This window comes from Lichtheimia ornata (genome assembly GCF_029851405.1).
Source record: "Lichtheimia ornata isolate CBS 291.66 chromosome Unknown scaffold00002, whole genome shotgun sequence".
In the NCBI taxonomy this organism is placed as follows: domain Eukaryota; kingdom Fungi; phylum Mucoromycota; class Mucoromycetes; order Mucorales; family Lichtheimiaceae; genus Lichtheimia; species Lichtheimia ornata.
The window spans coordinates 236,827-247,633 of NW_026695322.1; the positions used below are offsets into that span (position 1 = coordinate 236,827).

Genomic DNA, 10,807 nt, shown 5'->3' on the forward strand with positions numbered 1-10,807 from the left:
CGTTGTATGTATTAATACCAAAGGGGGACTAAAGGATATGATAATTATTGCTGTTGTTCACCACCGTTACTACTACTACTATAGCACACCATTATAGACCGGTGACGAGATACATCATGGACAACGCAGCCACGCCCAAAAGAAGCATCACGTTGGGAGCATTGAGTGTAGCAGCATTGTAATGGAGCAAGACAGGGCGAGAACGTAATCGGAGATCGTCAAAGAAGCTTGTTTCTGAAACGGCCGTAACGGTGAGGTAGATCAGTTGTGGCGATTCCTCCACCTCGGTGCCATTGTCGAAGGTTCGCTTAACGGTGAGGCCACCAGGCACGGTCCAGTCGTACGAAGCTGTATACGTAAAGTTGAGCTGCACGCCCGTAGAGTTTCCACCATCCACAGCATGGTCCGTTGTAACGTTTTGGATCAATTGTGTTGCTGAAGCATCTTGCCATAAAGCGAGATCCACCGTGTAATTACCGGTTCCTACGTTGCTGTATTCATATTCAATGGTGATGTGGTCTCCAGGTGTTACGGTTGCGTTGTATTCAGGTGTCTTAATATCAGGGCCAACTTGAGCGGATACAAATCCAATAAGCAGTAGTGATAAGAGGGCGGTGGTGATAACAAAGGATGAACGAGAGGACATGGGTGATAATGTGTGTGGTAAAAGGAGAGGAAAAAGATTAAGTGGGGGTGTGATTCTGTGCACAAACCGCTTGTATGGCTTCGTTGTACAAAGGATAATTATTTGGCGGAGAAGAAGAGCATCGACCATCAAATCATTCACTCAACTCTCACACGCCTTGGGAAAACCATGTGTCGTTGGAATTAAACTCACATTGCCATGGATACGTGGGTCCTTCTTGAGAAACTTTGGCCAATGCTCGGAGCATGATGCATGTCATTAAGCGGCATAATGATCCTTCTCTTACAACACACATCTTCCCCGCATCAATATTTCTGGACATCAAAGAAAGCAGCCCTGATCGTCTCCTCCGCTTTCCATCCCGCCAAAATAAGAAAAGGGTAGGCGGATTCTAATTTCACGCACGAGGATCCATATCCACAAGAGATTTAGTTCCATTCAACATGTATCACAATCATCGGCTTGGTATCTATCATTAATAGCAGCATCTCATTCACGCCACAAGACAGCTAAATTAATACTTGTCAACAGCTCTTGGAAAGTGTGCCAATGCTCTTGATACAACTGCTGCTTTTCCATTCCTTGTATCACTGCTTTGTATTCCCGTACCACCTCCCGTTTTGAATAATAAAGAGCTCCATAACGATATGTCCATAATAGCCACACTACATGTCTGCTCATACTGCTGCATCGAGATGGATCCTTATCCTATTAAGACATAAGGAAAGCTGCTAATCAAACCTACACTGCTACAGCATTTACGTGCTTGCATCATTATACCCAGCGCTTATGAATGTGCTGTGATGCAACATTTACTTGGGCCGCTTCTATGTTGTTAATAACACCACAGCACAAGGAGATCCTAAACATGTTGCAGCTGATAGTCTTAAAAACATGATTCTGGAGCCTTAGAATGACTTCTTGGATCAACCAATTTTCGTCCAATCAGCTCCTTATTAGGTGTATACGTATAGCCTGCTCAAAGGTTGCATCGCGTGGTCTTTTCATTGATGTACACCCTTCTTTATTCATGGCAGGATTGAGATTTGCAAGGTGGTGATGCCACCGAAACTTACCACTGCAAGAAAGCGGTGATTTAAGATATGTATACGTGATCCGCCAGCCATCCGAAAAATGGCTCAATAGATAGTCATAGTCTAGGTTGCATTAAGAAGGATCGAATTGCGTGTGCTATTGTTACGCGAGATGCAAGCTACTTCAGCCATAAACCAAAGAAATTCATCGATCAATAGAGATTATCGATGGATGATCGGTTGATGCATATCAAATTTGATAGACAATCAGCTTATCGTATGCTGTATGTGAGCCCAATTTTTAGAGACCCCATACATGTTTCACGCTAAATTGGCCCACGTTGTTAGCCTCGTGCATTTACAGCTTCAAATCAAAAGTTCAAGGACAATAGGTGTCATTGCTATTGTTCATACAAGATGAGCATGAAACAAAAATTTAACCATATATGGTGTTTTGGTAGCAACAATACAGTAACAAAGGATGCCATCCTTAAATGATCGTCAAGTGGGGTGGATTTGTGTTACATGTGCGCGTTTGTTTATTGTTACACGACCGTAGGTGGACCTCGGCTACATTTGTTCAAGATGAGGAACGTGGACCATAATCATTAAACTGCTGCGTATGATGATACTACAACTATTGGGTAGGTGGTGGAAGAACTACACGCTCAACGTGATAGGTGTCGTTTGATTCGACATGCTCAATGTCGTGCTTTTCGCCTTTATCCTTCTTGATGATTTCGCCTGTTTCTTCGTCAATGTATCCCTTTGCGTTTTCAAGTGCCAAGTCGCCTGCCTGCCATTCACCCGCTTCGGCTTTTCTTATAGCAGAGCGTTTTTCATCGTAATAAAAGTATACCAAGAACCCAATGACAACGAGCCAATAGAGACAATAGGAGATGATGGTGCCATAGGTGGCGGTATTGTTCCAACCAAGCACGGAATTGAAAATTTGATATCCACCAGTGGAAGGTAGGTTCTTTTCTGGATCACCCCAAGATACGTGCCATACAGCGGTGGTCACTTTGTATCCAATAACATCACCGCCTTCCTCAGCAGCTTCACCACCAATGACTTTGTTCCACTCATATTGCTCGATAAAACCAACACCACGAGATAGGAGTCCTGCAGCTACCAGGTATAGGATGATGGTCGACACAATAAAGAACCAACGAAGGCGTACAAGATTGCCACCACGATAGATAATGTAGCCCACGAGACACCCACAAAGGAAGCCCATCAACACAGGGATAGGGATTGACTTGGCTTGTGCGTTCAATGAAATCTATTACACATGTGACCAACAACAAAGTTAGCTCAATGCATACATCACAAATATAAGCTTTGCACTCACACCACCAATGAAAACAACAGCTTCCAAGCCTTCACGAAGGACTGTAATAAAGGGTAGCACAAAGAACGAGTAGCGTTGAAGTTTGGTGGATGTGCCTTCGTTGGCTTCTCGCTTGGATTCAATGACTTTGGCTAACTTGACCTTCCATTCTTCTTGCATATGCTCGGTCTTTAACATGGCAAGACCCATCATCGTGATCAAAATTGTAGCAAGGATACAAAATAGAGCTTCCCAGATATACTCGGTCTCACCCCAAAGGTTGTTTAGCAATGTATAAAACACTGCAATGAATGCGCCACCAATACAAAGGCAAATGGCTAGTCCTATGGCTGTACCCCACCATACTTGTTTGCGTAGGCGCTTGTACACCAAAGTCGATGGATCAAAGATGCGTGACAAAAATGACAATAGAACAGACACAATGATAGCTGCTTCGGTCACTTCACGAAAAATGATGAAGAAGATAGGAACATAAAAGAGATCTTGAGACATGATGCGTGTGTGTGAGAGAGAGAGAGAGAGAGATGAAAAGGGGTAAAAAGAAGGAAAAAGGACAACACAGGATGAGTGAATATCGGCTACCGTGGGTGTGCAGTTTTTGTTGATGCAAGAAAGATGGTTATCAGATCAAATGTTTCGATTCATCTACCCCTTGATATGATCCCACTTAACACCACACGGCATAAAAATTAAATGAGGAGCCTGCATTGTCTCGTCTTTCTTTCCTCCATCAAGTATTCTTTTTCACACGTTGCCTTGTGATGGGATTATTGTTCGACTTCTCTACGATGCTGCTAGTGACCAACATTATCATCGGTGGCATCTTTGTGCTGGTCACAAATGCTGCTCTCGTTGAGCTCAACTGGAACATCACATACACGACCGCAAATCCAGATGGGTTATATGAACGACGAGTTATTGGAGTGAATGGACAATGGCCGTAAGCTTTGACGATGACTCTAGTGATATCGTTGTACCAATAACTAACGTTTTAAAAGACCACCTCCTATCGATGTTACGATCAACGACACTCTCAAGATCAATGTACACAATGCACTGGACAAGCCTACAGCTTTGCATGCACATGGGATGTTCCAAAATGGGACAGCGTACATGGATGGTCCAACTATGGTTACTCAGTGGTAAGATTTCTTATCTTTGGTCATTACAAGGTTGCTGATTGGCTTTTTTCTTTAGCCCCATCCCTCCCGGATATGACTTTACCTATGAGTTTAACATTACACAGTATGGCACCTTTTGGATCCATAGTCATTTCATGGTATGTTAAGGATGACATCTTTCAATCAGCATCATGCCTTGATTCTGATCCATGTGCTTGTATATCAACAAGGGACAATACCTTGATGGAATGAGGTCGCCGATGATTTTGCATAACACCATGGAAGCATACCAATACGATCAAGAAATGACCATTACTCTCTCTGGTAAAGAAGCATCATGGCAAAAGCGATGATAGTAGACTGATTCTTATCAATGATTCAAGATTGGTACCATCAACAAAATGATGATCTACTTTCAAGTTTCCTGAGTGTGTACAACCCAACCGGAGCTGAACGTATGCATGATTTCTTTATTCTCCCCACCTCCCTTCTTCTTGGAATTAAGCTCATAACTCTTTCTCTCCTACAGCGACTCCTGATTCAGGTCTCATTAACGACAATGCCAATTCCACATTCGACTTCGTCCCTGGAAAGACTTACCGTCTGCGGCTGATCAACATGTCCGGCTTCTCCGAATTCTTCTTCTCGATCGATGGCCACAACATGGACGTCATAGAGGTCGATGGGGTACGTTGCTTTAGTGGTTATCAGAGACCTGTTGTTGCTAATAGTGTGGATGATAGATTGACGTACAACGCTCGACTGTGAATAGCGTAACGTTAACGGCTGCTCAACGCGTCTCTGTTTTGGTGACAGCAAAGAACGACACCAGTCTCAACTACAACATGCATGCAGACATGAACACGGATATGTTTGATAAAGTACCACCTGAACTACAGCCAAGTAAGTCATTCATTGTAAACCTTACAATCACTTCTAATACTAAGATGGCTCATGCAACTAGACATCACTGCTCCAATTTACTATGATCGCTCCCACAACAAATTTGCTCCGATCCAAGACCTTGGCATGTCAGGCACCTTTGATGATACTACACTCAAGCCTCTTCAAGCAGAGGATGCTGTCAATCCTGATCAAGAGTTAACATTGTCAATCAAGTTTGAGGTGACTACAGATGGTATCAATCGAGGGATGTTTGGCGATCTTCCATTCCTTTTACCCAAGGTGCCATCCATCAATACATTGCTCTCCCAAGGCAACTACTCATCCGATCCTGCTGTTTATGGTCCTCAAGGTGTAGCCACAGTATTCAACCATCTCAACATGGTGCAAGTTATTCTCAACAATGAAGACCAAAATGATCATCCTTGTAAGCAACTCAATGATGGGGTGTTGTGGTTAGCATGATGGTATTAATCAACATTCATTTCCAAGTCCATTTGCATGGCAACGTTTTTCAGGTGGTTGGAAGAGGAAATGGAACGTATGACAGCTCGATTCAATTGAATACGACCAATCCAATGCGACGTGATACCATCTCAGTGCCTGGCCAAGGTTTTACCGTAATCCGATTCCGAGCTGATAATCCTGGTGCTTGGGTAGGGTTTTTTCATGATAGAATACATCTTTTAAGGAAGATACTCATCATGTATACTTTCATAGTTCTTCCATTGTCATATTGAATGGCATCTTGAGTCGGGATTAGCCGCACTATTTATTGTTGCACCGGATGTAGCCCAACAACGCATGAGCTTACCTCAATCCATGAAGGATCTATGTCAAGCGAGCGGGATCCCAGCAACCGGTAATGCAGCTGGCAACGAGGGACTCGACCTTTCTGGTGCACCAAGTGGAATTACCCTTATCCCAGATGAATTTACACCTCGTGGTATTGGTGCTATGGCGGGTTGCATCATTGCTGCGCTTTTGGGTATTGGTACCATCATCTGGTTTGCACACGCTGATCCACAAAAAGAAGCACGTCTCATTGCAGAGCGCATGAGGAGTATCCCACAATAACGGTTCACGTATCTTATATTGCTTTCACCAGTATACTTGATGTATTGTCTTCTTCTATTATTACTTGTAGCACCCCCTATCTCTTGCATCTGTATTTTTTTTATCCCCTTCCCTTTATCAACACTATCAACCGAAATAAGAATGTACGGGCTTGTTCAGCTTTTTAATCCAAAGATCAACAGATGCATCATCGTCGTGGGAAGTTCCATAGGTTTGGTTATAAAGACATGTGAGAGATGGAACCTTAGATGGGACATGCATGATGCTTACAGCGTACAAAACTGCTACAGCATGATTGATGATAATGAGTTTATCTTTCTCAAATGAGATCAGGATCATTACACTAATTTACATGGTCCTGGGCACCTTGATCTCAGCTTTTGACAAGCACACTTGGCTGTTGTAGAAGGTCGTGATGGAAGATAGCACACTTTCAAATGCTTTGATAGATGGGGCGAGAGGGTTTTGCCGGCTGACCGGAAAAATGCTATAATGCCGCTTACGTTGATTCGCCACGGAGCACGCCATCGATGATCGTCTTTTGCAACATCAATCCTCTGCATAAACTTTAATTTTTCAAAAGGACCAAATGAACTCTTGGAACCAACTCGGTCAAATAGGTACACCCATGTGGTACTTTTGGATTATCTGATCGTTGCAATTACTACACAAACTTAGCTTATCCGAAGATATCTTCATTCTTATTGGTGGGCCGAATCAGCTCAAGGTATCATGGATCCTTTCCACTGTTTATCAATCAAGAACATGTCAAACAATGAATGAAACATCAAGCTCGATTCATTGTCTTGAGTCATATAATGACAACATTCGGCCGAAAAGACAACCAACGTGCCATCAAGGCTCACATGAAACAAGGTTTTGTGTCGTCGTGCGGACCCAGGCCATCTACTACTATCTTAGCACGTGTATAACATGTAGCGTAATCAACATGTCATTGCATATCCTTGCGATTAAAATCATGAATCAACGTACATGAAAAGCATGTCATTGTAGTATCCATGGTGGATGGTGAGATTGTTGTGGAGATAAGGATCCCTCGCTGGTTACATGAATCCATGTATGACAAGAAACTTATGCCGGTACATCAATCTGGGGAAATACTAGACCGCGCGCACACACGACATTTAAAAGCGACATTCCGTATTATATAAAAACCAATCCACCCACGAAATACAGGTTTCTTTCTTGATCCTTTCACACACATCATGACTAACAACGAAGAACACCAACTCCACTTTGACACCCTTCAGTTGCACGCTGGCCAAGAGGTGGATAAGACCACCAATGCTCGTGCTGTTCCTATCTATGCCACTAGTTCCTACACCTTCAACAGCACTGATCATGGTGCCAACCTTTTTGCCCTCAAGGAATCTGGTAACATTTACTCGAGGTACCTTTATTATAATTATTTTATCTTGTATCTATGACCATTACTTATACTCTCTTTCTACTAGAATCATGAACCCAACCAATGATGTGGTGGAGAAGCGTATTGCTGCTTTGGAAAAGGGTGCCGCTGCCACTGTACTTTCATCGGGCCAAGCAGCTCAATTCTTGACATTGACCACTATTTGCCGTGCTGGTGACAATATCGTCTCGAGTGCCAGTTTGTATGGTGGTACTTATAACCAACTCAAGGTGGTATTCCCTCGTCTTGGTATCAAGGTCAAATTTGTGCAAAGCAACGACCCTGAGGAATTCAAAAAGTTGATTGATGAAAACACTCGTGCTGTGTATGTGGAGAGCATTGGTAACCCTGCTTTTGTTGTCCCCGACTTTGAAGCTTTGGCCAAGGTTGCTCATGATGCTGGTATCCCTCTCGTTGTTGACAAGTAAGTTCCCGCCCCCACATACTCTATCCCATATTGGGTTCACCTTTCTCGTGTCTAACAATCACTTTTCCTTTAGTACCTTTGGTGCAGGTGGTTACCTTGTGAAGCCCATCGAGCATGGTGCTGACATTGTTGTTCATTCGGCTACAAAGTGGATTGGAGGGTAAGTTGGTAGAAAGAATGACGAGAAGGGACAGTGTTGCTCATGTTGACATGCGTAGTCATGGCACCACCATTGCTGGTGTGGTGATTGATTCCGGCAAGTTCCCTTGGAACAACGGCAAATTCCCTGAGTTCACTGATCCATCGCCTGGATACCACGGCATGAAGTTCTGGGATACCTTTGGTCCACTCTCCTTCACCTTCAGATTGAAGACTGAATCCTTGCGTGATATTGGTGCTTGCCTTAATCCTTTCGGCTCCTTCTTGATTTTGCAAGGTCTTGAGACTCTTTCGCTTCGTGTCCAACGTACCGTTGATAACGCATTGGAGCTTGCTCGTTGGTTGCAAAACCATCCCAACGTCAATTGGGTTAACTACCTTGGCCTCGAGGACCATCCATCACATCAAACTGCCCAAAAGTATCTTCGTCATGGTTTCGGTGGTGTGTTGACCTTTGGTGCCAAGGGATCTCTCAAGGCTTTCATTGAAAATGTCAAGCTTGCTTCTCACTTGGCAAACGTTGGTGATGCCAAAACATTAGTGATTGCCCCTGCTCTTACCACCCATCAACAATTGTCGGATGAAGAACAAGAAGCTTCAGGTGTCACTAAGGATATGATCCGTGTCTCGGTTGGCATTGAGTAAGTGGAAATTCATTTACTATGATGGGGATAGATATTGATGATGTTCTTTGTTACATAGGCATATTGATGACATCAAGTGGGACTTTGATCAAGCTCTCAAGATTGCAGCAAGCACCAAGTCCGCTTAAATTTAGTAATAGAAAGTGATTCTTTGTACAAGTATACCACAGCGTGTAATATAATAACAACCTCCCTAAGTCAACATATTTGATGTATTATTTCGCTTGTGCATGATGAGATAAGACACGCTTTATTGTCAAAGCAATCGGGTGATTGATTGTGAGCAGGGTCCCTCCCTACATGGAAAGGATACTTTATGCCACCGCATACAGCCACTTGACACGCACGCCACATGTCCCTTTTCGGAAAAGAGGGATAAAAAATCCCACGTCAACAGTAGTTGAAACACCCTTCCTTCTTTCTCACTTTAACTATATCAATGGGCGACGACGAACACGAGTACCACTTTGACACGCTTCAGCTGCATGCTGGACAACAAGTGGATAGTGCAACCAATGCTCGTGCCGTGCCTATTTATGCCACCACCTCTTTCACCTTCAACACTATCGATCACGCTCTTGCAATATTTGCCAACGATGTGCATGGCTTTGCTTATTCAAGGTACCAAGAAAAGGAGCGAGCGATATAATGAACATACGCTTAACAATGAATTTCAAGATTAAGCAATCCAACCAATGAAGTGGCCGAAAAACGTATTGCTGCACTGGAAAAAGGGATTGCTGCAACGTTGGTATCAAGTGGTCAAGCAGCTCAATTTCTCGTTTTGGCTACCCTATGCAATTCTGGTGACAATGTGGTATCGAGCTCCAGCCTTTATGGTGGCACCTACAATCAGCTCAAGGTGTTGTTTCCTCGCCTTGGTATCCATACACACTTTGTCAATAGCGCCGATCCAGAGGAGTTCAAACAAAAGGTGGATGACAGGACACGGGCAATATACGTCGAGAGCATTGGTAATCCTGCTTTTGTGGTACCTGACTTTGAAGCACTTGCCAAGGTTGCCCATGATGCAGGCATTCCATTGATCGTTGATAAGTAAGAAATGCGATAGGGTTGATGATGATTACGTTGTCACCTACATACAGTATTCGACTTTTGATAATGACCGATTTACTCTATTATAGCACCTTTGGTGCTGGTGGGTATCTTGTCAAGCCTATTGAACATGGTGCCGATATTGTCGTCCACTCGGCAACCAAATGGATTGGAGGGTAACCACGTGAGGGATGTCATTGTATGTGATAAAGATAGGTACTCACTATGTATACTTTCTTCTTCTTAGCCATGGAACAACGATTGCTGGTGTCATTGTTGACTCTGGTAAATTCCCTTGGAACAATGGCCGCTTTCCACGCTTTACTGATCCATCACCCGGATACCATGGTTTGCGATTTTGGGAAAAATTTGGTCCTCTTTCATTTACTTGCTTAATGAGGAGTGAATACCTTCGTGATGTGGGTGCATGCCTTAACCCTTTTGGAGCGTTTCTTCTTCTCAATGGCCTCGAGACTCTTTCACTTCGAGTGCAACGTACCGTTGATAGTGCATTGGAGCTTGCTCGTTGGTTGCAAAACCATCCCAACGTCAATTGGGTTAACTACCTTGGCCTTGAAGACCATCCATCACATCAAACTGCCCAAAAGTATCTTCGTCATGGTTTCGGTGGTGTGTTGACCTTTGGTGCCAAGGGATCTCTCAAGGCTTTCATTGAAAATGTGAAACTTGCTTCTCACTTGGCAAACGTCGGTGATGCCAAAACATTGGTGATTGCCCCTTCTCTTACCACCCATCAACAATTATCGGATGAAGAACAAGAAGCAGGTGGTGTAACCAAAGACATGATCCGTGTGTCAGTCGGCATTGAGTATGTGGAGCGGAATGAGAAATCGTTGACATTAGGATCGACATTGATTGTGGCTCTTTATTAGGTATATCGGTGATATCAAATGGGACTTTGATCAAGCTCTTAAGATTGCGAGCCAGCATACGTAG

The 10,807-nt window shown here is 43.6% G+C and overlaps 5 protein-coding genes across 5 annotated transcripts; 3 read left to right on the forward strand and 2 right to left on the reverse strand.

Moving 5' to 3' along the window:
* Positions 1 to 91: 91 nt before the first annotated feature.
* O0I10_000577 (uncharacterized protein) lies at positions 92 to 646 on the reverse strand (the record flags this gene model as incomplete). Its single annotated transcript, XM_058480686.1, has 1 exon — positions 92 to 646. The coding sequence occupies one exon, from the start codon at positions 644 to 646 to the stop codon at positions 92 to 94; it is 555 nt and encodes a 184-aa protein (XP_058348250.1).
* Positions 647 to 2,317: 1,671 nt separating this feature from the next.
* On the reverse strand, positions 2,318 to 3,526 carry O0I10_000578 (uncharacterized protein; the record flags this gene model as incomplete). Its single annotated transcript, XM_058480687.1, has 2 exons — positions 2,318 to 2,965; positions 3,035 to 3,526. 2 exons carry the CDS (start codon positions 3,524 to 3,526, stop codon positions 2,318 to 2,320), a joined length of 1,140 nt encoding a protein of 379 aa, XP_058348251.1.
* Positions 3,527 to 3,822: 296 nt separating this feature from the next.
* Positions 3,823 to 6,135, forward strand: O0I10_000579 (uncharacterized protein; the record flags this gene model as incomplete). The annotated part of the gene is made up of 10 exons (XM_058480688.1): positions 3,823 to 3,974; positions 4,033 to 4,176; positions 4,232 to 4,313; positions 4,386 to 4,479; positions 4,539 to 4,610; positions 4,685 to 4,842; positions 4,899 to 5,058; positions 5,120 to 5,485; positions 5,551 to 5,714; positions 5,779 to 6,135. The coding sequence occupies 10 exons, from the start codon at positions 3,823 to 3,825 to the stop codon at positions 6,133 to 6,135; spliced, it is 1,749 nt and encodes a 582-aa protein (XP_058348252.1).
* A 1,226-nt stretch (positions 6,136 to 7,361) lies between these two features.
* O0I10_000580 (uncharacterized protein) lies at positions 7,362 to 8,922 on the forward strand (the record flags this gene model as incomplete). The annotated part of the gene is made up of 5 exons (XM_058480689.1): positions 7,362 to 7,546; positions 7,611 to 7,988; positions 8,065 to 8,151; positions 8,210 to 8,791; positions 8,853 to 8,922. The coding sequence occupies 5 exons, from the start codon at positions 7,362 to 7,364 to the stop codon at positions 8,920 to 8,922; spliced, it is 1,302 nt and encodes a 433-aa protein (XP_058348253.1).
* A 311-nt stretch (positions 8,923 to 9,233) lies between these two features.
* Positions 9,234 to 10,807, forward strand: O0I10_000581 (uncharacterized protein; the record flags this gene model as incomplete). The annotated part of the gene is made up of 5 exons (XM_058480690.1): positions 9,234 to 9,415; positions 9,473 to 9,850; positions 9,940 to 10,026; positions 10,098 to 10,679; positions 10,744 to 10,807. The coding sequence occupies 5 exons, from the start codon at positions 9,234 to 9,236 to the stop codon at positions 10,805 to 10,807; spliced, it is 1,293 nt and encodes a 430-aa protein (XP_058348254.1).